This window comes from Lissotriton helveticus, chromosome 4_1, assembly GCF_964261635.1.
Source record: "Lissotriton helveticus chromosome 4_1, aLisHel1.1, whole genome shotgun sequence".
NCBI lineage: Eukaryota > Metazoa > Chordata > Amphibia > Caudata > Salamandridae > Lissotriton > Lissotriton helveticus.
This window is the reverse complement of record NC_136063.1, coordinates 2,044,073,552-2,044,101,313: the sequence shown is the minus strand read 5'-3', so window position 1 is coordinate 2,044,101,313 and position 27,762 is coordinate 2,044,073,552. Positions and strand designations below refer to the sequence as shown.

At 46.5% G+C, this 27,762-nt stretch overlaps 1 protein-coding gene across 5 annotated transcripts in view; it reads left to right on the top strand.

Annotated features, from left to right (window-relative positions):
- SEPTIN6 (septin 6) overlaps positions 1-27,762 on the top strand; it is a 178,019-nt gene that overhangs the window by 124,839 nt on the left and 25,418 nt on the right. For all 5 annotated transcript variants that reach the window (XM_078688702.1, XM_078688700.1, XM_078688701.1 and 2 more), the window contains exon 7: positions 3,635-3,803. In XM_078688702.1, the coding sequence (XP_078544828.1) occupies positions 3,635-3,803 (169 nt within the window). The remainder of the gene's footprint in view (positions 1-3,634; positions 3,804-27,762) is intronic.

Sequence of the window (27,762 nt, the reverse complement as noted above, 5' to 3'; positions counted from 1 at the left end):
TAAAGACCTGTGGAATCCCTCACACTGGCCTTCTGAACTCGGCTCCATTCCCACTCCGGCCACTCACGTGAGAAATCTTGGTGTTATCATTGATAACACCCTCTCAATGAAACAACAAGCAAACAAAGTGGTCGGCCTCTGTTTCACTATCATGAAATGGCTGAGAAAGATCCTATGGATGCTGCCCCCTGCCACCCAGAAGACCGTAGTCAATGCGCTGATAACATCCCGGCTTGACTACGGCAACATCCTCTACCTGGGCTCCAACCAAGCCGTCACCAAACGACTGCAACTTGCCCAAAATGCGGCCGCAAGACTGCTTTGCAACATCCCTAAAAGATCTAGTGTGTCGAAACACCTAATCGATCTGCATTGGCTCAGGGTGGAAAACCGCATTAGGTTCAAAGCCCTGAGCTACATGTTCAAGATTAAATCTGGCACCGCACCAAAGTACCTTCTATCCCTTGCAACCCCCTACCTTCCAGCTAGAGAACTGCGCTCCCAGACCTCGGCACTTTTTGCAACCCCGAGATTCAGACTAGCGAGAATGGGAGGGAGATCTTTCTCGGTACTCGGGCCCACGCTCTGGAACAAGCTCCCGCCTCACATCCGCAAGGAAGATAACTATGCCAGATTTAGAAAGAACCTAAAGACCTGGCTCTTCCACAAATAAAAATCCTTTCATTCATCAATTTTCTCATGCTTTGTCTGATCTGTCATCGGCGCCGGGAAACCCTTTCTGGGTAGCTGTGCGCCTTACAAATGGAAAAATAAATAAATAAATAAATAAACCTGCTCAACTGACTTGATGTGGCAGGCCTAATTTAGCTAGGTGGCTCCGGCGTACTAGTACTGCAGGGGCTCGGACATTTCCCTACCAATTTGTCATAGATCAGTTGCATTTTTATCTGGAAGAAGCTTGCCATCTTGTCGCAGAAACTCTGGTCCTCAACAAATTGATTTTCTTGATTTAATTTCGGATAGTGCTGTGGCCATCTTGTAAAGTTCTCTTGAAGTTTTTTGCACCCTCGATTTTACTAGTAAAGTAAATCTTTTTTCACATTTATTATGGCTCACTTGTACTCTAAGGCAAGCTCGTAAGGCAGTTTACTCTCTAGGTGCCTACACCTGATGTTTATGGGTTTAAGGTCTAGATTGTACCTTGGGACAGAGGCCCTTTTTGCCTTTATTTTTATAATAACAGGGCTAACTGATCAATTGCTGATCGTATCCATCCGTCCAGATTATCAGCTGCCTCATTAACATTCGTCTCTACGTCTCGACGGTGGGCCTGTATCCAACAACTCTGTTAACTCTTCTTTCCTGATTTTATGCCAAGGCCTAGATTTAAAGGAGACAATCTCTCTCCTTAGAGGTAAATTTGAAGAAGATGACATTGTGATCCGACCATGTTACTGGAAGTATTTTTCCAAATGCGATATTAGGGTTGTTGGTAAAAATACCATCAAGTGAGTGTTGGGCCTTGTGTTTAGGTTAGTTGTCTAAGCCCAAAACCTTCTAAGTTATCAACCAGTATGGCTGTGACTGAATTTTTGCCGGCTTCTAAGTGGAAATTAAAATCCTCCAATATAGTGAATGTTGGGGAGTCAAGACATGATTCCATGAACGTCTGTAAACCCTGTAGGAAGAGCATTTTTTGGACCCGGGGGCCGGTATAGGAGCAAGCCAGAAAAGGATGCAGTATTAGAACATTTTAAATTAAAATCCATAGCTTCTGCTCCTGGTAACTAGCACGACGTGAAAGTGGCCTTGAAAGTGGATCAGTAGATAATTGCTGTGCCACCCCCTTTTTTCCCTGATCTTTCTACGCTGGCCAGGGAGTAACCTGCTGGTATAACAATAGCCCAGTCAGTCTCCGAGGTGACCGTAGCCCACGTTTCGTTAAGGAAAACCAAATCAGGGTCTAAGGTCTGTAGTAAGTGATCTAGTTCATATTTGTGCTTAGTAGCCGATCTCGTGTTCGGCAGTATGGTATTTAGACAGCTCACCTCTAATTCGTGATTAGTATTGGTATTTTTTGCTAACTTTCTGGGGAGTGCTGAGCTGAGGTAGCCTTAGTACTATCCTTCCCTGGGTCTGGTAAGTTCTTGTCTCTTGTCAGCAAGCGGGGGTTTGGAGCGGAAGTATGTGCGATGGTATCATTAAATGAAAAACTGCACACAGTACACTGATAGCTGGGGTTAAACTCCTTCACCACCCCACCCCCCGGCCACCTGGCTGAGTGACAACCATTACCATTAATATATGCTTGCAGGTGTGTTGAACAATAGCTAACACCTAAAATCCGAGCAGGGGTCCTGGCACGTGATGCATTCCAGGTGTAGACAGGCTTCCCTTTTGCACTCCTTCGGGACTGCATTGTGAAAATATGCCTGAGGAGCCAGAACCGGAAATGAAGAACCGGAAATGCATGAAAGACCCCCAACTGCTATGATGGCCGCCCGGTTGTTAGCTTTAGTTCTTAGCTTTAGTATTAAAGTGAACAAATCCTATACATTTGAAGGAATATTAATCTATCGTCCACCAGGCCCAAGAGCCAGTTTTATTCAGAAAATTCAGACCTTTATGGAATCTTGCACAAATTACTCGAGCTTTACGATTGTAGGAGACTTAAATTTTCATCTGGAGTTGTCTGCCACCTTCGACAATGATCACTTAGTGGATACTCTTAAATGTTTTATCCTACACCAACTAATTGATGTACCCGGTCATATGGCTAGTCATACGTTGGATGGAGTTTTTATAAACAATTCAGATTTGCAAATAGATAAAATCCTGCCACTTCCATGGTCCGAACACAAGGCAACCTTTTTTTCACAACTCCCTATAACAGAACAGCACTAAATATTACAGTTCAGGATCGGTTCTCCTGGTATAATCCCAGTAGATGCCTCCGATCGAGCACTGCACGAATGGTCACGGTCCCAAGAATCAGCAAAGCAAAATGGGACTGAAGAATTATTCAGTTCTGTGGTGGGAAGTTATGGAATTCCCTAACTGTTGCACTAGGCTCTCAACCGATCTTGCAGCAGTTTAGGAGACCGTTGGAAGACCCGGCTATTTTTACAATAGGTAAATGAGCAATGCCATAGGTATCCCCTTGGACTGTTCACTGGTCACAAAGGCAAAGACAAAGGCTTAGTAGTCCCACCTTTGTACCGCCTTTTGTAACCTCCCATGGCGACACCCCCTGTTACGTGTGTTGTTGCTTGGTAGGCTTCAATTACAGCCTCCGAGCACTATTTCCGTAAATAGCTTTTGCCTCCCTGCAGCTCTCTCCTAACACTATTTTTAAAAATATGTATAGCACACATTTGCAATCCAATAGGTCTCATATTTTCGAGAGTTTAAGCTATTGGCATTGTAAATAAAAGCCATTGTAATTTGCAATTCCAATGGCTCAAACTCTCATAAATGTGAGACCTATTGCATTGCAAATGCTTGTTTCCTTTTGTAGTGCAGTTGGAGGTTTGGACATCATCTTTCTTAGTTTGCTAGTCCGAAGTGTCCAATGTTTATAAAATAAGACTTTTTCCTCAAAACTTTGATTGAAATATCTGTCCATGTTTGTGGGCCAGTGGTCCAAATTTGTATTTATAAAACTTTCTTTTAGTCGAAAATGAAAATCACTGTGACTTTGTGAAGCTGCGAGAGATGCTAATTCGAGTCAACATGGAGGATCTACGTGAACAGACGCACACTCGTCATTATGAACTGTACAGGCGATGCAAACTTGAAGAAATGGGCTTTAAAGACACAGATCCCGATAGTAAACCATTCAGGTATTGTTTCATACTCTGATAGCACATTTCTAAGGTCCTGCATTTGGATAAAACTAGTTCCCTTGAGATGACTGACTTGTGAAACACACTTTTGCATCATTAGAGCTGCATAATTCTTATTTAAATAATAATAGGAATTGTTAAGATGGGACTTGAAGAGCGCCCCCATTACGGTCAGCATTTGCTCTGTGATGGGCCTATATTGCACTGACTGGTGGTGTGAGGTGTATCTTTTTCCTATTTCACCTGTACAAAAAGTACTGTGTTTTTTCCTTTTAGGAGCACAGATCGTTAGTATGTCCTATTTAGCCAAAGGTTTCCAAGTGTTATGATGACCGTTGCATACTGTTGAAAGCAGAGGGATATGTATCGACCTGTATTCGTTGTGTGCTCAGGCTTTACCTTGTTTGACCTGGAATGCTACTTGCACCCCAGAGTTTTCTGGTTTGTAAACAGTGCACCATATATTTTTTAATAGTCACAACCACACTGCCACCAGGGCTTACACTATTTTTTTATTACTATTTTTGAGTATGATTCGACAGATAAAGCCTCAAGTGAGTCATGAATACTGTATACTCTTGAGGCTTGAGCCGGGAGAGGTTAGGCTGCAACAGTCGTCCTTTAAAGCGCTTATCTGCATTTTGCACTATTTTCGCCGCATTTTAATTTCTTGTCTTTTAAAATTGGAGTTGGCATGTTTTTAATGTTTACCTGGGCTGTGCGCTGCTAAGTTGGTCCCAGTCAGCTCCTGAGGCTTCAAGGGGAAGGACCTCGGGCTTGTAGGTACCCGGACGGACGCCATCTTGGAGGTTGTCCAGGGTCAGCGCTCTAGTCCTCCTCCACAGAACTAGGTAAAAGCAGAGTTGTGGTATATTACTGCCAATCCCCCCCCACCACAACTCTCTTAATGTTAATTTTCAACCACTAGTATTGGATATGTGTGAAGCTTTAGCCTTTAACTTCACTCTTTTTTTATCACCATTCCTTTAGAGGATGTCTAGTATATAGACCTCCGGGCCCGAAAAATACTTTTCTTAGCTCAGTGGGAAACATTTTAGAGGAGAGCCTGTGCGCCAAGGCCTTCACGGTGTTAGGGGATTTTAATTACCACTTAGAAAACCTTTCGGATGCTGATACCAGAGCACTAACTAATTTGATGGATGGCGCTGAATTAAAGCAATTGGTGAAGGGATCTTCTCACAAGGCGGGCCACACCTTGGATGGTGTCTTTTCTAACTACTCAGCCCTTGAATTTACAAACACAATACCGGTTACGTGGTCAGACCATGATGCCGTTTTGTTTACATCGCGGTGCTGAGGCCACAGAGGTCTGATCGAACACCTAAACCGGCCAAGATCTTTAGGGCCTGGAATAAAATAGATGGGTCACTTTTGGAGGATCTCCTGACCGCATCCATAGAGGTACTCCCGGTGGAGGCGGCAGCTCTGGCCTACACAAAATGGATTGAAAAGGCCTGTGCCACTCTTGCCCCTCCCAAACTCTGTCTCCCCACCAGATCGCAGCCTTCAGCTCCCTGGTTCTTGGAAGAACTCAGAAAGCAGAAATTAGGTTGTAAGAGACTGGAAAGGATATGGCGCAAAGAGTATAAGGACACTGATAAAAGGCCATTTAAAGACAGCCTGCTAGTTTATAAAAAAATGGTGATAGCGGCGAAACAAGGTTTCTTCACCAACCGCATCAACCTAGCTAAAAATTCAGCAAAAGAACTGTTAAATGCGGTTTCCTGTTTGGCCTCTCCCAAACCCGCAGCTACGCCCCCTAGCCTTGAGCTATGTGAGGAGTTAGCAAAGTTTTTTTCAAACCAGGTAGAGACCATCTTCAAGGCCTTTTCTGGCCTGGATATGTCTAAAGCGTCCGCTGACTAGAGTGGAAAATACTACCGAATATCCTCTGGGGGCAAACTTGGAGTGTTTTACCCCAGTGAAGGTTGAGGATATAAAGGGACTGCTTCAAGTGATAAAATCAGGCTCACCCTCAGACCCATGTCCGGTAGCTGTTATTAAGTTGGCTTCAACCCCGATTGCTACATCGTTGACGGCCTTGTTCAATAACATGTTTACGACCGGAGACTTTCCGTCTTGTTGGAAACGAGCTTCAATTTTGCCTCTATTAAAAAAAACAAATCTGGATATTAGGGACCCCAACAATTATCGCCCTATAGCGAGACTCCCCCTCCAAGCTAAAGTCATAGAAAAAGTGATGAATGCCCAACTCAGTGCGTTCTTAATGGCCATTCAGGCGTTAGACCCATCGCAACACGGTTTCAGAGCCAGCCATAGCAATGAATCCGCATTAATCAAAGCTACTGAGGAGATCAGAGCAGTAGTCGATGCTGGGGGGAGAGCAGCGCTGGTCCTTTTGGACCTTTCTGCGGCCTTTGATACGGTCCACCATGTAACAAGGGAAAGCATTTGACATCCTGGAAGCTTTCCTCACCAACAGAGTTCAGAGTGTGGCACTCGGTGAATACGATTCTATACCTTTCGTTTTACCCTGTGGGGTGCCCAGGATTCGTCCCTGAGCCCCACTCTGTTCAATATATATGTTACCTCACTAGCTCCAGTAATTCGAGCTTTTGTTTTGAATCTTACCTCTTATGCCGATGACACCCAGATAGTGGTGTCACTGTTACCGGGCAAAGAGGAAGGAGTTGCAAACAAATTTCAGGATTGCATGTTGGCAGTGGGAAATTGGATGGCCGGAAATTGCCTAAAAATGAAGTTATAGTGTTTGGTTCAAACACTAATTTCTGGAGTCCAAATTGGTGGCCTGAAGGCATGGGCAATGTCCCTACACCTATGTCCAAGGTTAAGAACCTAGGGGTACTGATGGATGACTAGCTTTCCTTTGGACCTCAGGTCAACACGTTGTCCTCCATCTTTTTCCTTATCAAGACAATCCGTAAAATTCTCCCCTTCCTTCCAGAAAGCTGCAAGAAAACAGTTGTCACCACTCTGGTTCTATCACGCCTGGATTATTGTAACAGCTTGTTACTTAATGCACAGCAGGGCATCCTGAACAAAATGCAGGTCCTGCAAAATGCCGCAGCTCGCTTGATTATGGGCATTCCTAAGTACGCCTCTGTCACCCAGGAGCTGGTTAAACTTCACTGACTCCCAGTGCGAAAGGGGATTTCTTTCAAAGCTCTTTGTACGGTATTTAAGGCCTTGCGAGGTCTAGGGCCGTCTTTTCTTCAGCAGTATTTTCGTTGGTATCTTCCTGCAAAACGCCTTAGATCATCTGAGGCAGGGCTGGTTGCGGTACCTCGAATTAGGAAAGCACTGTGGGGGGGCAGAAGCTTTGTGCTGGGTGCAGCCAAGGCCTGGAACGCCTTGCCCCCGGCTCTTAGGAAGGCTACGAATCTGATGGCCTTTAGAAGGGGTCTTAAGACTTGGCTGTTTGGTCTCTAAATCTCTACTTGGCCTCTGCGTTTGGAGTATTACTTAGCTCCAGGACACCTACAGGTAACAGTGCGCTGTATAAATGTCAAAAATAAATAAATAAATGAAACCCTCTCTTACCTCAACAATGGTAATAGCATATTCTACTCTGCATAGAGGTTCATGACATGAAATTTCTTATGTGTGCTTGTTTTAACAAAACATTTTTTCAGAAAGAGGTACAAGGGGTTACAGTTTGGCAGAATGGTAAAATCACATTAAAGAGATCTTATGGCTTTATGAGACCGGTTTCCTCCTTTAAAGCAATCGTTACTTACAATCCTTTAGGCAGTAAAGTATTGTTTCACATCCACTTTACTGTAAAGTGGTAATAAACTCGAATTTTATATGGAGTTGTAAATGTTTGAATGTGCTTGTATCATTACAGTTGCTCTAAAGAAGATGTTCTCGTTCCACATTGCTTTGCACTGCTACGATATATGCATAGCTCAAGGGAAACCATATATGTAGATGAATATGCTGTTAATTACTGTTGAGTTTGGAGAAGTGCAAAAATTCATGAGGCAAAGCTTCATGTGACCCGTGATGCCCCTCCCTCAATAGTGTGAATGAAGAACATTTTATATTCTGCATATATGGTTTATGCCATAGCTTTTTGTGTGTTTGTTTTAACAAATCTATTTAACCATAATCGGGTTGCAAAGGGTAACGTATTAAAGTTAAAATCACACACTAGGTTTTGTGACTGTTTGAGCTATTTCCATTTGTAAACAAACTTTTAAAAGCAATGTGTGAGGGAGGAACATTTTTTCTCATTCCACTTATGCTGTACTGTGGTAACAAACTGTCAATACCTGTTTATTAGTACAATTGCTCATAATTGCGTGTTTTTGAACCACATTTATTTTCACTACTACATGGTGTGTGTGTGTGTGTGTGTGTGTGTGTGTGTGTATATATATATATATATATATATATATATATATATATATATATATATATGTATGTGTGTGTATACATGTGTGTGTGTGTGTATGTTCTAGGCATGTGAGCTGTAGATCACTTGCTTTGCATACTCCTGCCATCTAGTGTTGGTTCCGGATGTTTTGCAAGTTGTTTGAACAAGTCTTTACAGTCACAAGGTAAGGTGACTCCTCCTTTCGGTGATAGTGCGCATGGGCATCAACTCCATTGTTAGATTGTTTTTTTTCCAACATCGGGTTCAGGCATGTATTGCTGCACTCCGCTTCGCAATAGTTCCTTGGGTTCCCCTCGGTGCGCATCCAGTCTACCCTCAATGGTATTGTTTTCAAACGTGTTTCCCTTTCTCCGCGATTTGACTCGATCATCAAGACATTTCCATTTCGAATCAGAAGATTTGCGGGCGGCCTCCCGGCCTATCCGTGTCGGTCCGGCTCCTTGTCGATGAAACAAACTCCATTCAAATTCTGCCCCCTTTGCCATGCGAAGTATCCGCGTACAGACTTGCATCAGGTGTGTAACTTATGCTTGTCTCCAGAGCACAAAGAACAAGACTGCGACACGTGCCGATCCTTCAGATCGGAGAAAACTCTGTGCTCATCGGGCTTAACATCAAGAGATGCAGCAGTACAGATGACACACTGGATCTCTTCGGCGAAGACTCAGAGCAAGAGGGGGTCTCAGTGGCCAAAGAAGAACAGGCCTTGGCTGCATCTGACGCGGAATCAGAGTTGCAGATTGTCCTCGGTGACAACGATGTGCCGCAGGGACAAGGGGGACGAGAGTACAGAAGAGCACAAATGCGCTCTAGATGCGGCCGACACTGAAGCTAGAGAGGTGAATACTAGCATCCTACTCCAAAGACATGCCTGGTTACGGATTTCAGGGTTTAAACCTGAAGTCTGACAATCCTTTCTAAACATACCTTTTGACAAGAAACATCTTTTTTGGCCCTGAAGTTGATCAGATTTGTGATAGCAGGCAAACATTACCAGTTCAAGGTACTTCCATTTGGCGTCACCACGGCCCCCAGAGTGTTCACCAAATGTCTCGCAGTTGTAGCCGCTCATCTCAGAAGACAGTGTATCTATGTCTCCCTTTACCTAGACGACTGGCTTATCAAAGCAGGCATTTACCAGAACGGTATACTACACACTCTGGCAACAGTACACCTACTTCATCAGTTGGTTTTTCACAATCGTTGCACAAAAATCTCACTTATGGCCTGCACAAGTTCAGTCTTATCTGGGCGCTTCCCTCAACACTCTCAAAGCTTTAGCCTCTCCCAATGTAGCCAGAATTCACAATATTCAATCCACAGTACTATTTCAACCCAATTAAATATTGCCGGCCAGAGTTTTCATGCAACTGCTGGGAATGATGGCATCCTGCATTGCAATCGTACCTCATGCAAGGCTTCACATGCGTCCTCTGCAAGAATGTCTAGCTCGTCAGTGGAATCAGTCACAGGGTGCACTGCTATTGCTCTCTGCAGTGGTGGAACCCTTAAAACGTATCAAAAGGGCGCCCTTCATACACCCGATTCCACAGACTTTACTGACAGCAGATGCATCTTTTGACTGGTTGGGGTGCCCATCTCCAACATTACACAGTACAAGGACTGTAGTCAGACATTCACAAATGTCTCCACATTAACTACCGGGAACTTCTAGCAGTGTTCCTAGCACTCAAAACTTTTCACACACACCTTGTAGGAAAAACTGTCCTAATCCGAACATACAACATGACAGCAGTGTACGGTCTACAGAAACAGGGAGGGACACACTCTCTCTAGCTGTCACGCCGTGCACAAAGCATTTGGAATTGGGCAGTTTATCACAAAATGTATCTCCTAGCAGAACATTCCCGGCGTACACCATCAAATTGCCGACCTGCTCAGCAGACACAAGCAGCAAGTTCTTCTTTCCTACTTTCAACAGTGGGGATTTTGCAGCATGAATCTTTCTGGATTCACTCTGCTGTGCATTGTTCCGCAGTCTAGTGGTTGGGTCCGAAATCGTAGTCTTTTTTTTTTTTTTTTTTTTGTAGCCCAGGTGGGCGTCGACGTCGTACTTCCTGTGACGTCGGCACGCTTCCTGCGGAAGCTCCCACCTTTGGGCACCATCTTCAGATTCTTGTTTCCGCCGTTGGGTCTGGATCGTCACCGAGCGGCTCCAGAGTTTTTGGAGGAAAGAAGAGGAAAAAGACGAATTTTACACAGAAAAGATTGGAGAAGATGCCAAGGAACGAGATCACCAAGCCGGGACCACGAACAAGGAGGAGAACTTCGAGATCTTCGACGTCCACCGGAGAATGTGCACACAGGGGGTCCCCTGAGAGCAGGAATGGACAAAACACCTTTTAAATTCTGCTGTAACTGCCACCACAAATACGCGCAGAAGGACCAGCACCCGGTCTGCAACCTCTGCTTGCCAGTCCACCACGAGAGCAAGGATTGCAATGCCTGCTCCGCCTTCACCCCAAAGACACTCTGGGTTAGAGAGAGACAACTACACCATGCAAGGCAAAGGCCAACCTCGGGACCTGGGCCTCTCCAGCGACGAAGAGGACAACATCGCCGAGCGACCAGATGACTACACGGTCTTAGAGAGCGATAAGAAGGCATCTATAGAGGTAGGAGAGACGTCGACCCCTAAACTCCCGAAAGACTCTTGAAAGCCCGAGTCAGACTCTCAAAAAACAGAATCTAAGTCCTCGAATCGAGCACTGGCGACAAATCTCGATGGCCGCAGCTGCGTCCAAGGACAAACAGCCTAGCGGATCCTTCGAAAAAGACTCCCAGACGGCGAAGACCGGCGAAAAGCCACGGTCGTCGAAGCACGTCCCCGAAAAGGACCACTCGACTTCGAAGGCGAAGGACCCGAAGGTCGCTTCGACGTCGACTACTAAGTCAGAGATCAGCCGACAAGCTCGACGCCGAGCATGCCGCCTAGATGGAGTGGAGAAAGAGAAGGCTCGAGGCCGAAATGGAGGAGAGTCGGTGAGAAAATGAAAAGGTTCACGATTTCATCGAAGCCGACGATCGTCGAAATAGAAGAGGAAGAGGAGTTTGACGCCGAAGGGCTGCCGAAAACTCCCGAGCCCCAGGAACACCTAGAGGAAGAGGGCCTATACTACGCGGAAGAAGGCGACAATGACCAGCGAACGAGTTTTGGCTCAGCATCCTCGATGGCACAGGACCTGGAATGGCAGGACCTCGACTCCGAAAACCCGGAAGAGCCCATGGAGTTTTGACCTTCGCCACCAGATGACATTGGGGCCTATAACATGGTCATCAAGAATGCGGCAGCGGCATATGGAGTCAAACTGGAGGAGGAAAAATCAAAGGCATGGTTCCTCTTAGAGACCCTGCTCCCCACTCAAACAGAGTCAGTTCCTCCCCATGCTCCTGAGTGTCATGGACCAAGGGAGGTGGCGTTCAAAGACACAGCGACCTGCAGGTCTGTCACTCCTAGGACGGAGAAAAAATACAAACACTCCTCTCAGGATCCTCCCTACATCCAGGAATCCGTCACGGCGGACTCCATCATTGCGGCAACAGTGAGGAAGAGGGCAAACGTCCCAACAACATCAGGCCCACCACCAGACAAAGAAAGTAGGAGGATGGACCTAACTGGGAGAAAAATAGAGAGAAATGCAGCGGTACACTGGCACATGACGAACTCCAATGCCCTACTGAACAGACACCAGTACCAGCATTGGGACGAGATGGGACAACTGCTCAAGCACCTCAACGATGAATACCAGCAAAGGGCATCACACCTGGTGGAGGAAGGGAAAAATATAGCAAATGCTTGCCTGAAAACAGCCTTGGATGGGGCTAACCCATCCAGCAGAATTATGATGATAGGAATCACAGAAAGAAGGCATGCCTGGCTCAGGATCTCAGGCTTCAAGTCGGAAGTACAGAACAACATTCTGAGCACTCCTGGGGGGCGTGGCTTGGACGCTGACCGTGATGGCGGCGTGAGCGATCGGCTCCGCGCCAGGTCCCACAAATACTCCTGAAATCACCACGATTATTACCCCCTGAGTGGTATTTTTCGCTGCTCTGAGAGAGGCGAGACTGAGGGAGCTCGATCGCGACCCTGTGGGTGCCCGGACGCTGCATTCCTGGCAGAACCCGAGCCCCGACGGAGCTGCGCTCCGACAAAGAAAGATGGCGGCGCCGGGACTCTGAAGAGGCTCGGCTCGGGTGTAAGGAGGCTCCGGACGGAGGCGGGCTGGAGAACGGAGTGCGGGGCAAGGGACAGAGCGGGGGTCAGCCAGCGGACTGCTCCGGCACTGGTTAGGACGGCCGAGTGGTTGCTGCCGTCCGGGAGCCAGGCGAGCACGGCGCCCATCCCCCCGCCTTCCTGCACTGTTGAACGGGCGAAGTGCGGCGTCCCCGGAGCCCGGTGGGCTTGACGGAGGTGGTGGCGGCCACAGCTGAGACCAGTTTCCGGGGCCCCACAGCGGACCCCTGTGGCCGAGTGAGCGGAGGAGGCGGACCTACGGCCCGACGGTGAGCACAGTGCGGTTTTGCGGGGGGCCGATCTCACGCTCCCCTTGGGACACTGATGTTTATGGGTGAAGCGGAGGGGCGGCAAAAGCCCGCTGAGTGACACTGGTGCTGGCCACGGAGTACTGAGGTCAGGGGATATCCCTTGCAGCATTGCGGTGCTGGCCGCTGTGGGACAGCGCCGGGCGCGCCTGCAGGTCACGAAGATTGTGAGAGGTGGGAGGTCCGGCCTGGGGCGACTCATCACCTGCAAATTTGGGCCTATCTACTACTGGCCCGCGTTTGCCCTGCACATCCCCCTGGCAGTTGGAGTACTTCTGTTGAGGCCTTGACCTGTGGGCTGCGCCCTGCCGAGTGTTCTAGTGGTGCATTGGATAGTGGACCCCTAGGGAACTTTGACCTCCGGAGCTGGGCGACACTGGTGACCGGCTAGCCGCACGACGGGGGAGGGCGATCGATTGTGTGGCACCTTCGGAGTGGTGCTGTGGGAGACAGGATGGCCGCCACTGGTGGAACGCCCGAAGTGCTTGCACGACTCCAAGATGGCGGGGCACCTGCTCCATTAGACGCAACGACTCAGGAACAGCGGTTGCATAAACGGCTAGACAGCATATTGGACGCGATCACTGCAACGAAAGAATCCCTACATCAGGATATTGCGCAGGTTGCCACGGGGCTGGGACTTCTCAAAGCAGATCATGCGAAGCTAGCTGACAAGGTAAAAGACAATGAGCAACTACTGCAGGAATTGAAACCGGCGGTGGTCACTGCTGAACACAAACTGGTTGATATACTGGGCCGCTTGGTGACCCTAGAACGACGCGCGGAAGATGCCGAAAGTCGCAATAGGAGAAATAATGTGAGGGTTGTAGGCCTTCCGGAGAAAATTGAGGGGGAGGATGCTGTGGCCTATATGGAGAACTGGTTTACCACGGTGGTGGCACCGAAGGGCCTCTCTCCCTTCTTTTCCCTTGAGCGAGCGCACAGGGTCCCAGCTCGACCGCCTCAGCTGGGTAGACCTCCCAGACCAATGGTGATAAAGTTGTTACACTATAAGGATCGGGACCTCCTGATACAAAGAGCACGCTCGCAGGGCCCATTTCAGGTGGAAAACAGCAAGGTTACGATCTTCCCGGATTACACTCAGGAAGTCCAGAAAAGCAGGGCGTCCTTCCTGCCTGTGAAGAAGGAATTGAGAGAAGAAGGGATCCAGTACTCATTGCTTTTCCCGGCCAAGCTGAGAGTGATCCTGGATGGCACGACTCACTTCTTTCTATCTCCGGACGAGGCATGGTCGTGGCTTGAGCTCTACCGTGCTGGGACTGACCGCGCTGGCAAGAGCGATAGGACCGCGCAGCAACCGCTCCGGATCAGAAAATCGCAGCGCATTCGAAAACGGAATAGACTTAAGATAGCGATGCAGAAAGCCCAAATGGAAGCGGACAGGAAGGGTGCACTGGCGGCAACCGCGATCATCACGGGGTCACAACAGGAGAAGACATCGGAGGGAACTGACTCCGACGAAGATGGAGTGAAAACGGGAGGAGATGAGTCGGAAGTGGAGAGCACGAGGGGTCCGGAGGTCACTCCACAGACCTCAGATGGACTATTTAACGAGTGAGGTACCAGGGCGTAGCCCAACTATGACTCTTATATAGGCATGGCATCTCTGATCGCTAAGTGAACACTCAGGAGTGGGACTAAGACCACAATGTGGGACCAAGGGTGTGGGGTGGGGGCTCCGCTGTTTCTGGGTCGGGCGCTGAACCACCCTCTAGTGGCCCCTAAGGCCTTCTGTGGTAGAGTCCACAGAGTAGCGTGATGTGTGTTGTTACAAGTTTGGAACGGGGCTGAAGCTGGGATATTAAGTCCTGTCCTGGGGAGAGGGGTTTGGGGAGTTTTGTTGGGTGCTGGGGTTAGGGGATCCGACTGCTGCTGTGTGAGGGGTGTTGGGCTGGTGCTGATTCTGTACAGGAATGACTACTATGGGGACGTTACCTGATTTAAAATGCATTTCATGGAATGTCCGTGGTCTCAGGACGATGGTGAGACGCCACAAGGTGCATGCCCACTTAGTGCGGCGTGGAGTTCAGATTGCGATGCTGCAGGAAACCCACTTGACTGAAAAAGAATGCGCTGCACTACAGAGGAGGTGGCGGGGGCAAGTGTTTGGGACCACGTACTCAGCGTTTGCCAGAGGTGTGTTGATTTGGGTCAGAGCTGGGATACCGTTCCAGGTCATGTCCAGGCGGGTGGACCCGGAGGGTAGATATGTGGTGGTGGAGGGGAGGCTATATGGTCGGGAAGTGACGCTGTGTAGTGTGTACGCCCCTAATACGAAACAGGCCTTATTTTTTGATAGATTAACGAGCTCATTGGCGCATTACCTGGCGGGCCCCATCATTTTGGGAGGGGACTTTAATTCAATAACTAATGTTGACCTGGATAGAACCCATCCGCCACTGACTGATTCAACGGTGCGCTGGTTAGCTACTCAGAGGAAGGAGTGGCAGGACAGTTGGGGGTTACTGGATGTGTGGAGAGAACACCCTGCAATGAGAGACTATTCCTTTTTCTCAGCATTACATGCATTACATGTGAGGATAGACTCGATACTCTGTAGTGATCGCCTGGCCGCCATGGTTAGACACACGGAATACTTAACTAGGACAATATCAGATCATAATCCCTTACTGATATCAGTGCAATGGCAACAGGTGAGATCGGCGATTCCCACGTGGAGGTTACAGCCCCACACACTGGAGGATCCGGTATTTAGCGACGCTGTCCACCAGGGCATAGAACACTATTTCAGGGAGAATGAGGGCACAGCGGCGACAAGACTAGTGGAGTGGGATGCGATGAAAGTGGTGGTAAGAGGAGTGTGCATGGGCAGGTTTGCTAATGTACGGACTTCGCTTTTGACTGACCTGGTGAAGGCTGAGAGTGTGCTACGGGGATTGGAGCAGCGTAGACCAGAACGACCGGAATTGCAGGCGCAATTGCTTGAGGCCAAGGAATTGGTGGCGAAAGAAACTGAGCGGCTGCGGTGCTACGATTATAAGCTATATATTATCAAGGTGCATGCGGAGAGGGACAAGGTGGGTACGCTCCTTGCCAGGCTCGCTAATCCGGAGCCTCGGGGGTGCCCGGTATTGAGCATAAGAACGGAAACGGGGGATATAGCTTATTCGCAGTCAGTGGTCCTTTCGCGCTTCGCGTCATATTACACTGATCTTTATGAGTGCCAACTAACGGTGGACACGCCTGAAATACGTGCGTATCTGGAATCTATTGCTTTACCGGTACTGGATGCTGAGGATGCAGTGGATATAGGGGGACCCATAACGCTGGCAGAGATTAAACTGGCCGTTAAACAGATGGCCAAAAACAAAACACCGGGCGTCGACGGGTTGCCCATAGAATTCTATGTGAAATTTGTTGACATATTGGCACCTAGGCTGTTGGTAGTGTACTCGGAAGCGGGACAGCAGGGACATCTACCCGAAACGATGAGGGAGGCGCTGGTGGTTCCGTTGCTGAAGCCTGGTAGGGAGGCGCTGGATGTAACGTCCTATCGACCCCTGTCCATGCTGACGGTGGACTACAAGATCCTAAGTCGTATCTTGGCCGCCAGACTCCTACCGCTCATGACCAGATTGGTCCATGTCGACCAGGCCGGGTTCATCCCTACCAGGAACACATCTATGAATGTACGCCGCCTACTACAGATATTGGATGATGCTAGGAGCTCGCCACATGATCCAGTGGTGTTATCTGTTATATACACTCGCACTAGCAGCAGTTGGGTAAGGGGGGGAGGGCAAGGGACACTCACTTCGAGGTAGTTAGGTTCACCACACGGGCCATGGAGTAGTCAGGTACTGGGATCTAGTAAGAGATTGCAGCCTAAGGATCCTAGACGACTGTCCCTAGAGGACAGGGAGGCGCACGAACTGTATCCTACAGCTGATCACCATTAACATGTAGGATAGGTCACCATTACAATAGATCCAGCACTAGGACTGGCCCCGGAATTATCTCGTTGTGAATGGGTTGTAAGGGGAGTTGTTGTTAGGGGGGGTTAAAAGCGGAAACTGTGTCTCATAAATGACTGTCCATCTCTGCAGGGCGGGCACATTGCCGTCTTCCTATATGTGAGACATACCACGCCGCCTGACCTCCGGGTTGTGGGCTAAATGGCTGTGTATAATATCCTACTCAGACTGCATATTCAATGATGCTCCAAGTGTAATGCCTGTCCTGATTTGAGATTTATTTTCTGAATCCGCAATAAAAACTTATTTTAAAAAAAAAAAAACACATTCTGAGCACTCCTTCAATGGAAAGACACTGTTCGGGGCACCGGTGGATGAGAAACTCACCCAGCTCAAGAGAGAAAATGAAACTGCAAGGTCCATGGTGGCTTTACAATTCAGAGAGATGAGAAGGGGTACCCCGACATGGAGACCAAACGGAAAGGGAGGAAACCAGCCGGGTACGTCACACCAGACATTCCAGCAGGCACACCAAAGCGACAATCAATCGCAGCAGGGATAGCAAAAGCAAACCTGGCAGTACCAGACTCGGGCCAGTCCTTTCGCGGGAGGGCGAATGGACGAGGGCAAACAAGAAGAGGGGGCCAATAACCCACCTCAAAGTGACTCTCACGCAAAGTGTGCCCACCCAGAAGACCCCTCCCAGGGTGGAGAACAACAAGGTCAACAAGAGGGGGTTGCACGGACCAAACATCGACGAACATGTAACACCAGTAGGAGGTAGGCTAAGACACTTCTTCCAGGAGTGGAAGAAGATAACTACAGACAAATGGATACTCAACATCATACAGTTCGGATACTGCATGGAACTGGAAAAGAAACCACCAAACAGAAAACCAAGAAGTCAGGCGCATTCAGGGAAAGAACTAGCGCTACTCCTAGAGGAATCACTAGAACTCCTCCGAAAGGAGGCCATCGAGCCAGTTCCATTCAGAGAACGAACAAGGGAGTCTACTCAAATTATTTCCTATTACCAAAAGTGGACGAAACGCTAAGACCCATCCTGGATCTAAGGTTCCTAAACCAATACATAGACACAAAAGTTCAAAATGACATCCCTACAAGAGATCATTCCTCAGATAAGGGACGGAGACTTCATGTCCACCATAGACCTCAAAGATGCCTACCTGCACATTCCCATGAACAGGCAGCACAAACATCTACTAAGATTTACCATCAACCAAGAACACTACCAGTTCACAGCTCTAGCCTTCGGACTAAAGTCCGCACCAAGGGTGTTCACCAAATGTCTCTCAGCCGTGGCAGCGTACCTGCGCAGTGAAGGGATTCATGTATACCCTTACCTCGACGACTGGCTAATAAAAGCAAGTTCACACAGGACATGCAAGGAACACGGACAGCGGGTCATAGAAACACTGACAGACCTGGGATTCTCCCTACACTGGGGGAAATCCTCAATGGAACCAGAGCAAGTGAAGATCATCCTGGGTCAACACCATACAGCACAAGGTGTTCCCCAGCGACAAGAGAACACTGGCCCTGCTGAAGGAGACACGCCACTACCAGAAGGGGCAAGCTCTGATAATGAGGACGGCGAGCAAGATCATGGGGATGATGGCGTCCTGCATACACCTGGTCCCCAATATACGGCTCCACATGAGACCATTCCAGGAATGGCTACAACAATGGTCACAAGCTACAGGAAGTTAGGAAGATCTAGTGGTTGTAACGCATGCAGTGCAGGAGGAGATTACTTGGTGGAACAGGGAGAACATAACAAAAGGGAAGCCTTTAACACCACCAACCAAAACGGTGACCATCAACACAGACGCATCCCAGATGGGATGGGGAGCACACATGAACAAACTCAAAGTGAGGGGTCTGTGGACTCCAGCAGATGCGGTTAGACACATCAACTACCTGGAACTGAAGACTGTGTTCCTCGCCCTGAAGGCATTCCAGAAACAACTGTACAACCAGGGAGTGTTGATACAAACAGACAACACAACAACGATGTTCTGCATCAACAAACAGGGAGGAACACAATCAGTGGCACTATCCAACCTAGCGCAGGAAAAATGGAGATGAGCCATCCCACTAAAAATAGAACTGCTAGCCATACACCTACAAGGGAAGGACAATTTGGAGGTAGACTGGCTCAGCAGACCGACTTCAGCATCCCACGAGTAGGAGCTCAATGCACAGGAAACGCAAAGGCTATTCAGGAGGTGGGGAACACCAACGATAGACCTATTTGCAACACACCAGAATGCAAAATGCCGATACTTCGCATCCAGGCAACCAGGTGAACGATCCCAGGGGAATGCCCTATGGATAAGCTGGTCGAAAACATTTTCCTACGCTTTTCCCCCGATACCACTGATACACAGGGTGCTCAACAAGTGCAGAACCAACAACATGACACTGATCCTGGTGGCACCACAGTGGGCAAGGCAGACCGTGTACTTACAAATAATGGAAATGGTGCAGGGACCACCCCACAAGTTCGGGAAAAGAAAAGACTTACTCTCCATGCAAAATGGAGAAGTACTACACCTAGAGCCAGAGAGCCTCAGTCTAGCGGCATGGCTCCTGAAGACATAGTTTGCACAGCTATGGTTACCTGAGAGCACCCTGCGGGTGCTACGAGAGGCATGGAGACCTACCGCACAAAGGTGCTGTGTGGCAAAATGGAAGAGGTTCACACAATGGTGCTGCAAGAAGAAACTACACAAGAAGATGACCGGGGAATCAACGGTGCTAAGATATCTCACGCACCTGCTGAAAGCAAAACTAAGTTCATCCTCGCTAAGAGTACACCTAGCGGCGATAGTAGCCTACACAAGAGGAGAGACAGGAAAGAGTTTCTTTACATCACAAGTAGTAAAGAGATTCCTGGAAGGGGCAAAAATGGATCGCACCACCTAAGAGGATGCCACCACCGGCATGAAAACTTAATTTAGTCCTAACAGAGCATATGAAAGCGCCCTTTGAACCCATTCATAAGGCCTCCCTACAAATGCTAACAATGAAGACAGCCTTTCTGGTGGCAATCACCTCGCTGCGCAGGGTAAGCTAGCTGCAAGCGCTAACACTGCCAGAACCCTACATTCAAATACACAATGATAGGGTGGTAATGAGAACTGACTCACACTTTATGCCAATTGTGGTGTCTAGGTTCCACATAAACCAGACAGTACAAATACCAAGCTTCTTTCGGAAACCATCCACAAGCGCAGAGAGGGCACTATACACTATGGACACTAGAAGAGCAGTAATGCATTACATGGAAAGAACTAAGGAGCACAGGAAAACAAAGTAGTTCTTTGTGTCCTTCGCAAGCAGTTTCCTAGGTAGACCAGTAACAAAAGGAACCATTGCACGATGGATCGGACAAACTATACAATTCTGCCACAAACAGGCAGGCCAAGAACTAGCAGAGGGGGCACAAGCCCACTCTATCAGGAAGAAGGGAGCAACAATAGCATTCCTGGCTAACACACTCATTCAAGACATATGCCTGGTGGCAACATGGGCTTCAGTGCACACGTTCACTAAGCACTACTGTGTGGATATACAAATGAACAAGGAAGCTCAAGTAGGACAGAAGGTGCTTCAACATATATTCACCAACCAACACTCGTCTTCCACCGAGCCGCCACAAACATAACAAACCGCTACAAAGTCTATGCACAGCATAGTGAATCCAGAAAGATTCATGCTGCAAAACGAATAATTTCTTACCTGGCGGTGTAGTTTTGCAGCTTGAAGATCTTTCTGGATTCACTAGCAAACCCACCCACCTCCGCCAGAAAGATGAGGCAAGAGAAGGAGGTGGAAATAAAAAGGACAATATACAGACAGACACCTTAAAAGACAAAGCGGGAAAATCATTTACTTGGAGGGAAAACTAGAAAACATTGCCAAAGGATTCACAAACAGAACACAAAAACAAGAAAAAAGAATCCAAAGATGGCGCCCAAAGGTGGGAGCTTCCACAAGAAGCGTGCCGATGTCACAGGAAGTACACCAAAAGGTGGGACGTCGATTCCCACCTGGGCTACAAAAAAAAAAAAAAAGACTAGGGGAGTTTTGCTATATCGGCCACCAGGACCTCGGAAATCCTTCACTGATCTAGTGGGCAACTTGATGGAGGAAGGTATAAGCGATAGATCCTTCTCCATAATGGGCGACTTTAACTTCCATCTGGAAGTCCCAGTAGATTTAGATACACAGATGCTACTTGATCTCATGAATGGACTTGACCTCCCACAAATAGTTAAAGGACGCACCCATACAGCAGGGCATACGCTGGATGGAATTTTTTCAAATTACCCACAGTTATCGGTGATGGATCTGTATCCTGTAGTATGGTCGGACCATTCGGCCATTCTATTTGAAATTTCCTGCGTAGACAATCAAAATAATGCGAAAGCAGCAACAAAAGCTAGTTACTCTTGCGCATGGATCAAGATTGAAGTTAAGGATTTGTCAGACCTCCTGGAATCTACTATGCCTTCCCTGGTTGGCGAGGTAGATACAGCTACCATTCGTTTTAATGATTGGATAAATGAAGCTTGTGATAAGCTTGCCCCCAAAAAACGTTTTAACTGTAAAAGGACTTTTCCTTCTGCCCCTTGATATACCCCTAATTTAAAAGCTCAGAAATGCATCTGTAAGCACTCTGAGCGGGAATGGAGGAAGGGCTATAAGGCCGAGGACAAAAGTAAACACAAGGAAAGACTACGGGCATATAAGCAATTGTTGCTGACATCTAAGCAAGAGTACTTCGCGAGCCAAATAAAATTAGCAGAAAACTCAGCAAAGGAACTCTTTAAAATTGGCTGTCAACTGGCCAACCCTCATTCGTCACAAGTAGTAGAAAGCCAGGAACGTTGTGACAAAATTGCTAAGTACTTTTTAGATAAAGTTGAAGATATATTTTCAACTTTTGATAAGGCCAATAATGATCTTTCTTATGAACCAGGCTTGGACATAAATTTAACCCCGCTAACGCAACATGCATTGATGGAATTCCCATTGTTGGCTAACACTGACACAGCTACACTCCTGCAAAATTTTAAATCTGGCTCCCCTTATGACCCCTGCCCTGTTAAAATAGCCAAACTGATTCCTCATATATTTACATCAGTACTGACTCCCCTTTTTAATAGGGTACTGGAGGAGGGCAGCGTCCCAGCATATTGGAAGACCGCTTCCTTGATTCCGCTGCTAAAAAAATCAAATTTGGATGCTACAGATGTTCGTAATTTTAGGCCTATTTCTCGGCTACCGTTCCCAGCCAAAATGTTGGAGAAATGGATAAATAAACATCTGAGCAGCTATTTGTATGATGCTGAGGTGCTTGACTGTACACAATATGGCTTTCGAGAGGGTCACAGTACAGAAACTGCTCTTCTAAAATCTACTGATGAGATTAGGAAAACTTTAGATCAAGGGGGTAAAGCAGTAATGATTATGCTTGATCTCTCCGCAGCGTTTGACACGGTCCATCACGCGTTGCTGATGGACCGTTTGTCAGCCTGCGGAGTAAAGAACTCTGCCTGGAAAGTTTAAAAAAAATGTCCTTTCTGCTCGTAGGCAGATAGTAGCCCTTGGAGATTTTTGTTCGGCTCCTTTTCATCTGCCCTGTGGGGTCCCCCAAGGCTCATCTTTAAGTCCAACCTTATTTAATGTGTATGCATCGTCCCTGGCCCCATTGATAAGATTGCATGGGTTCCAGCTTACCTCATACGCGGACGATATGCAGATTGTGGTATCCCTCCTTCCTGGACTAGAAGGTGCGGTTAGCCACAAGTTACACGATTGCATGGAAGCAGTTGGATTATGGATGGCCGGTAACTGTCTGAAATTAAACTCAGACAAGACTGAGGTCATCCTATTTGGTAATGATATAAATATTTAGACCCCAAAATGCTGGCCAGACTTCCTGGGACCTTTACCGTTCCCCCTCCTCACAAGTGAAAAACTTGGGAGTCTATCTGGATGACAGATTGGACATGAGGAAACAAATCAATGCTGTGGTTTCATCTACGATGTTTACCATTAGAACCACTAAGAAAATCCTCCCTTTCTTGCCCAAGGAGAGTCGGCAGACTGTGGTCACGGCACTCGTCATGTCAAGACTTGACTATTGCAACAGCCTCTATCTAAACATCTAAGAGAGGCTGTTGCATAGGCTACAGCTGCTGCAGAATACAGCTGCCAGGCTGATCTCAGGCACTCCTAAATTCTCTCCTATCTCAAGTGAAATTCGCAAACTTCACTGGTTGCCTGTGAGGCAACGGATACATTTCAAATCGCTGTGCCTTGTCTTCAGAGCTCTTCATAATCAGGGTCCACATTATCTTCAGGACCAACTTCAATGGTATTTACCAACTAGAACTCTGCGTTCATCAGTTCAAAAACTAGTAAGAGTAGCACCTGTGAAAAAGGCTCGGTGGGGTGGTAAGAGCTTTATCGTTGGTGCTGCAAAACTTTGGAACCAGCTCCCCGTACATCTGAGGAGCTGTACTGAATTGCTCCCTTTCAGAAAAATGCTTAAAACCTGGCTGTTTTGGAACCTCTTCCTGATTGTGCAACTTATTTTCCCTCGGGATAGCAGATAGCGCCAGGACACCTTCGGGTAACAGACGCACTCTACAAATCAATTAACATAACATAACATAACGATTCCGGACCCAACCACTAGACCGCGGAATAATGCACAGCATAGTGAATCCAGAAAGATCTTCAAGCTGCAAAACTACACTGACAGGTAAACTATTTGTTTCCACAGATAGATCTGTTTGCCACAGTACACAACGCAAAATGCCCAAAACTTTGCATCCAGGTTCCCACACCATCTATCACAAGGCAATGCGCTAAGGATGAATTGGTCAGGGATAAGGGATATTTGCCTACGCTTTTCCACCTTTCCCACTAATTCTATTACTGGTTCGGAAGCTCAGACAAATATCCGTCACACTGATCTTAGTAGCCCCCACATGGGCTTGTCAACCTTGGTACACCAACCTGTTGGAACAGTCGGTGGTTCCATATCAAAAGCTACATCTCACACCCAGCCTCCTGACTCGGAGACATGGAGAAATTGCACATCCAGATCCTAAAGAACTCAACTTAGCGATTTGGCTCCTGAAGTCATAGTTTGGTTATTTACAACTTCCACCAGACTGTATAAATATTCTCAAAGAGGCTAGAAAGCCTACTACTAAAGCATGGTATCTATTCTAACAATATCAATCAACGTGATGCTTCTGTACAGAACATCATTTGTTTTCTGTTGCATTTACAGCAATCTGGATGGCTTACACATCCATATGTTTACACTTAGCAGAAGTAGCCGCATACTTTCAAAATAGCCAACAGTTATCTCCATTCAGAGTACCATTGATAAAGCCTTCATGGAAGGATTTGTAAGGGTGATACCACCAAGAGTTCCCCCTGCAGCAGAGTGGAACTTAAACATAGTCCTTACAAGGCTAATGGGTCCACCTTTTGAACCAATGCACAAATGTCAATTACAATTCCTATCATGGAAGGTTGCTTTCCTCATAGCAGTAACCTCACTTAGGAGAGCTGGTGAATTTAATGCATGAACTATACAAGAGCCTTTCTTTCAACTTCACAAAGATAGGGTTGTTCTTCGAACCAATCCTAAAGTTCCCCCTAAAGTAGTTTCTGCCTTTCATATCAATCAATCAGTTGAGTTACCTGTGTTCTTTCCTCAACCTGATACTGTAGCAGAGCAAGCTCTACACACACTTGATGTTATAAGAGCTATACTATATTACGTAGAAAGAACCAAAGAATTTTCAAAAACAAAGCAGCTATTTGTTGCTTTTTCTCCACCTCACAAAGGCAGTCACATATAAAAGTCGGGTATTTAAAGATGGATTGTTAAATGTATCCGAACAGGTTATGCCAAAGGAAAAAGAACTTTGATAATACCCCGTAGAGCACATTACACTTGCAAGATAGGGGCTACTATGGCCTTCTTAGGGAATATTCCCCTAGCCGACATCTGTAAAGTAGCAAAATGGTCTACACTACACACATTCACCAAACATTATTGCTTGGATGTGTTGGCGAGACAACAGGTAAATGTAGGCGAAGCAGTACTTAAAACACTGTTTCATACAACTACTACAGGATAGCCACCGCTTTGGGAGTAAACAGCAATTTAGTCTATGCAAAGCATGTGATCTACAGCTCACATGCCTCGAACGGATAATGTTACTTACCCAGTAAGCATCTTTGCTTAGCATGTGGAGCTGTAGATTCACATGCGCCCACCTGCCTCCCCGGTCTCCTGTAATTGTTGTAGTTCTCAATTTACATTCATACGCATGTACATCTATATTCTAAACTCACTAACTCCATTCTCACCCTCTGTGGGAAAACAATCTAACAATGGAGTCGATGCCCATGCTCACTATCACCGAAAGGAGGAGTCCCTTTACCTTGTGACTGCAAAGACTTCTTCAAATAAAAACAAATTGCAAACATCCGGTTCCAACACTAGATAGCAGGAGTATGCAAAGCATGTGAATCTACAACTCTATATGCCAAGAACAGATGCTTAATAGTTAAGTAACATTATCCATATAGAGTGTGTGTTTGTTTGAACATAAAATAAATTCACACCTATTCATGCCATCACAGATGAAGTATGGAGATTTGTAAATACAGCATCTTCCCACTTAGGCTTATGTCCATTCCGTGTACTGAGCTGCTCTGATGTGTGGCGATGGACTCCTGTTTTTCAGGTCGTGTATTCTTCCTTTCACTGGAAGATTTCACAGATTGTCTTCTACTGGGAAGCTATTTTTACAAACACAAGAGAAACCCATGGATATCTAGGTACCAAGAGTAGAATATGCTTAGAGGAACAAGGGTCCCTAAATGTAAGAGAAAGGAGTAATACTGTTGGAACACAGAGAATGCCCAGGGGACATCTAGTCAACTACTAAAACGTATTTATTATATCAAAAGTAAAAACAGATTCATAAGAGTGGTTTACCCTATGGGGTGAACCTGAACAGATATCGAGAAAAAAACTCCGACAAAGACACATAGTGACCTAAAGACGTATACAAAATCAAAGTCACTTATTTGCCAAACACAGCACTACTGCACCCATAAATCAATTTGTACATATTTATGCGAGTCAGAGTGACAAGGTCTACAACATTTCCATAAACTCAGATTACAGACTCATCATCAGGACAACACATTGTTTTCCTGGATACATAAATCAATGGAAGAAAATTCAATCGAATTAAGCTCCTGTAAAGACAAAAGGGAATGGAATAGGGTAAGGGACTGAAGAGAAGAGAAAACAGAGGGAAAAAATGAATAAAAAGGTATTCGCAGTCTAATAAGATGGAGATGAATATAGAGTCAGTGAACAGTTAAGGTCCATGGGGAAAAAAAACATGCTGCAGTCACTCTCACAGGCACCTATAGAGTCTCACTTACGGTTTTATCGAGGTAATGATTGAGTGAATGATCAACATATAAACCACTACAGACCAATCATGACCATACTCTACAATACTATCATTGCATCTGTCATCCGGGTGGTGTAGACTCATTCAGTATGAGGATTCACACAGTACGGTGACAATAAAGCTAAAGGTAGTAGGACCAACCATGGCATTCATTTATACTAAACTAGCCTGTAGCGCTTCATCTAGGGATTGCCAGAGCACTGAATCAGAGTAAGTTGTCCTTCTGAGGTATTGCAGCTGAACCAGATAAGAACTAGGGGAACTGGGAAAGGAATGATCATGAGTTACAACTGAATAAAATCATCTTAGAGAACAAGTCTGCCTAAGGAAATTGGAGCTTCATACCTATCAATAACATATGTAAAGAGGACCAGTGTTGGGGAATCAAAAGCCTAGAGCACCTCAACAATGCCATTCAATGTATTCAAAATAGTAGGGTAACCTGGTACTCTAAGAAAAGGGAAGGAGACCAAGCCAATGCTTCAAAATAAATGTGTGAGGGTATTTACAGGCTTAGGAAAGTAAATTGTAAAACTATTAAGTAAAGCGACTCCTTACCAAGCATGGTAAGCCAGGCAGTAGCATAATGGTAAATAGCCAATGTGAATTTCAGTAAAAGACCAGCGACATGATCCAGTATCGCAATATAAGCCACATATGTAGGGAAGCCGGTCCTATAAGGGGAAGCTACAAGGGTTATACCCATAAACCATCCAAGTGAAGGAGCGTGAGTAGGGAATTCCCTCTTACTACTGTGTCCGAAATCACATAGCTGCAAAGCTCACCGTGTCTGTGCCACGCTGACTAAAGTTATGCACGTGCTCCAGAAAAAAGAAACAAAAATAGGACTGACCGCAAACTTTATGGCATCCGGAACAACCGGAAGTGGTTCATATTAAAATGGTCGAGGGTTATAGGAAACTAGAAAGAGAAGTATTGATGACTGAAATCGGCAACAATAGCGTGCGCCACTTGTTCAAATACCAGTACTAGAATGTATCCTACGTTAACCATGGAGAATACAATATACTACATTGTATTACTATACAATGCCGGCTTGCTCAATATAATTGGTGCAAAAATAGGGCTGTGAATTAATCTCCGTTGGAGCGGCCATATTGAGATTAAACGGAAAATTGAGAGGCAGGCAAAGGTAAGTAAAGAGGCCACTGAAGCGAGCATAACAAAACAGCATAGCACATATTGTGAAACGCATTTTTATCAATGCTCGCTAATGGTGTCCTTTAAAATACATTAATTGGTCATGCAAGCAGGCACCAGCAATAAGTCCATAATAAGCGGCACAGAATAACTGTTATAGCAAGAGTATCAAACCGATGGTCATGCAGTTAAGCATCATCAGTGCATATGATAAGACCAAAATAAGTGGCGCACGATAATATATATATATTAAGAGAGCAATTTCAAAATAACAAACCGCATAGGGGACACCATGCACTCTAGGAATTGTTATGGGG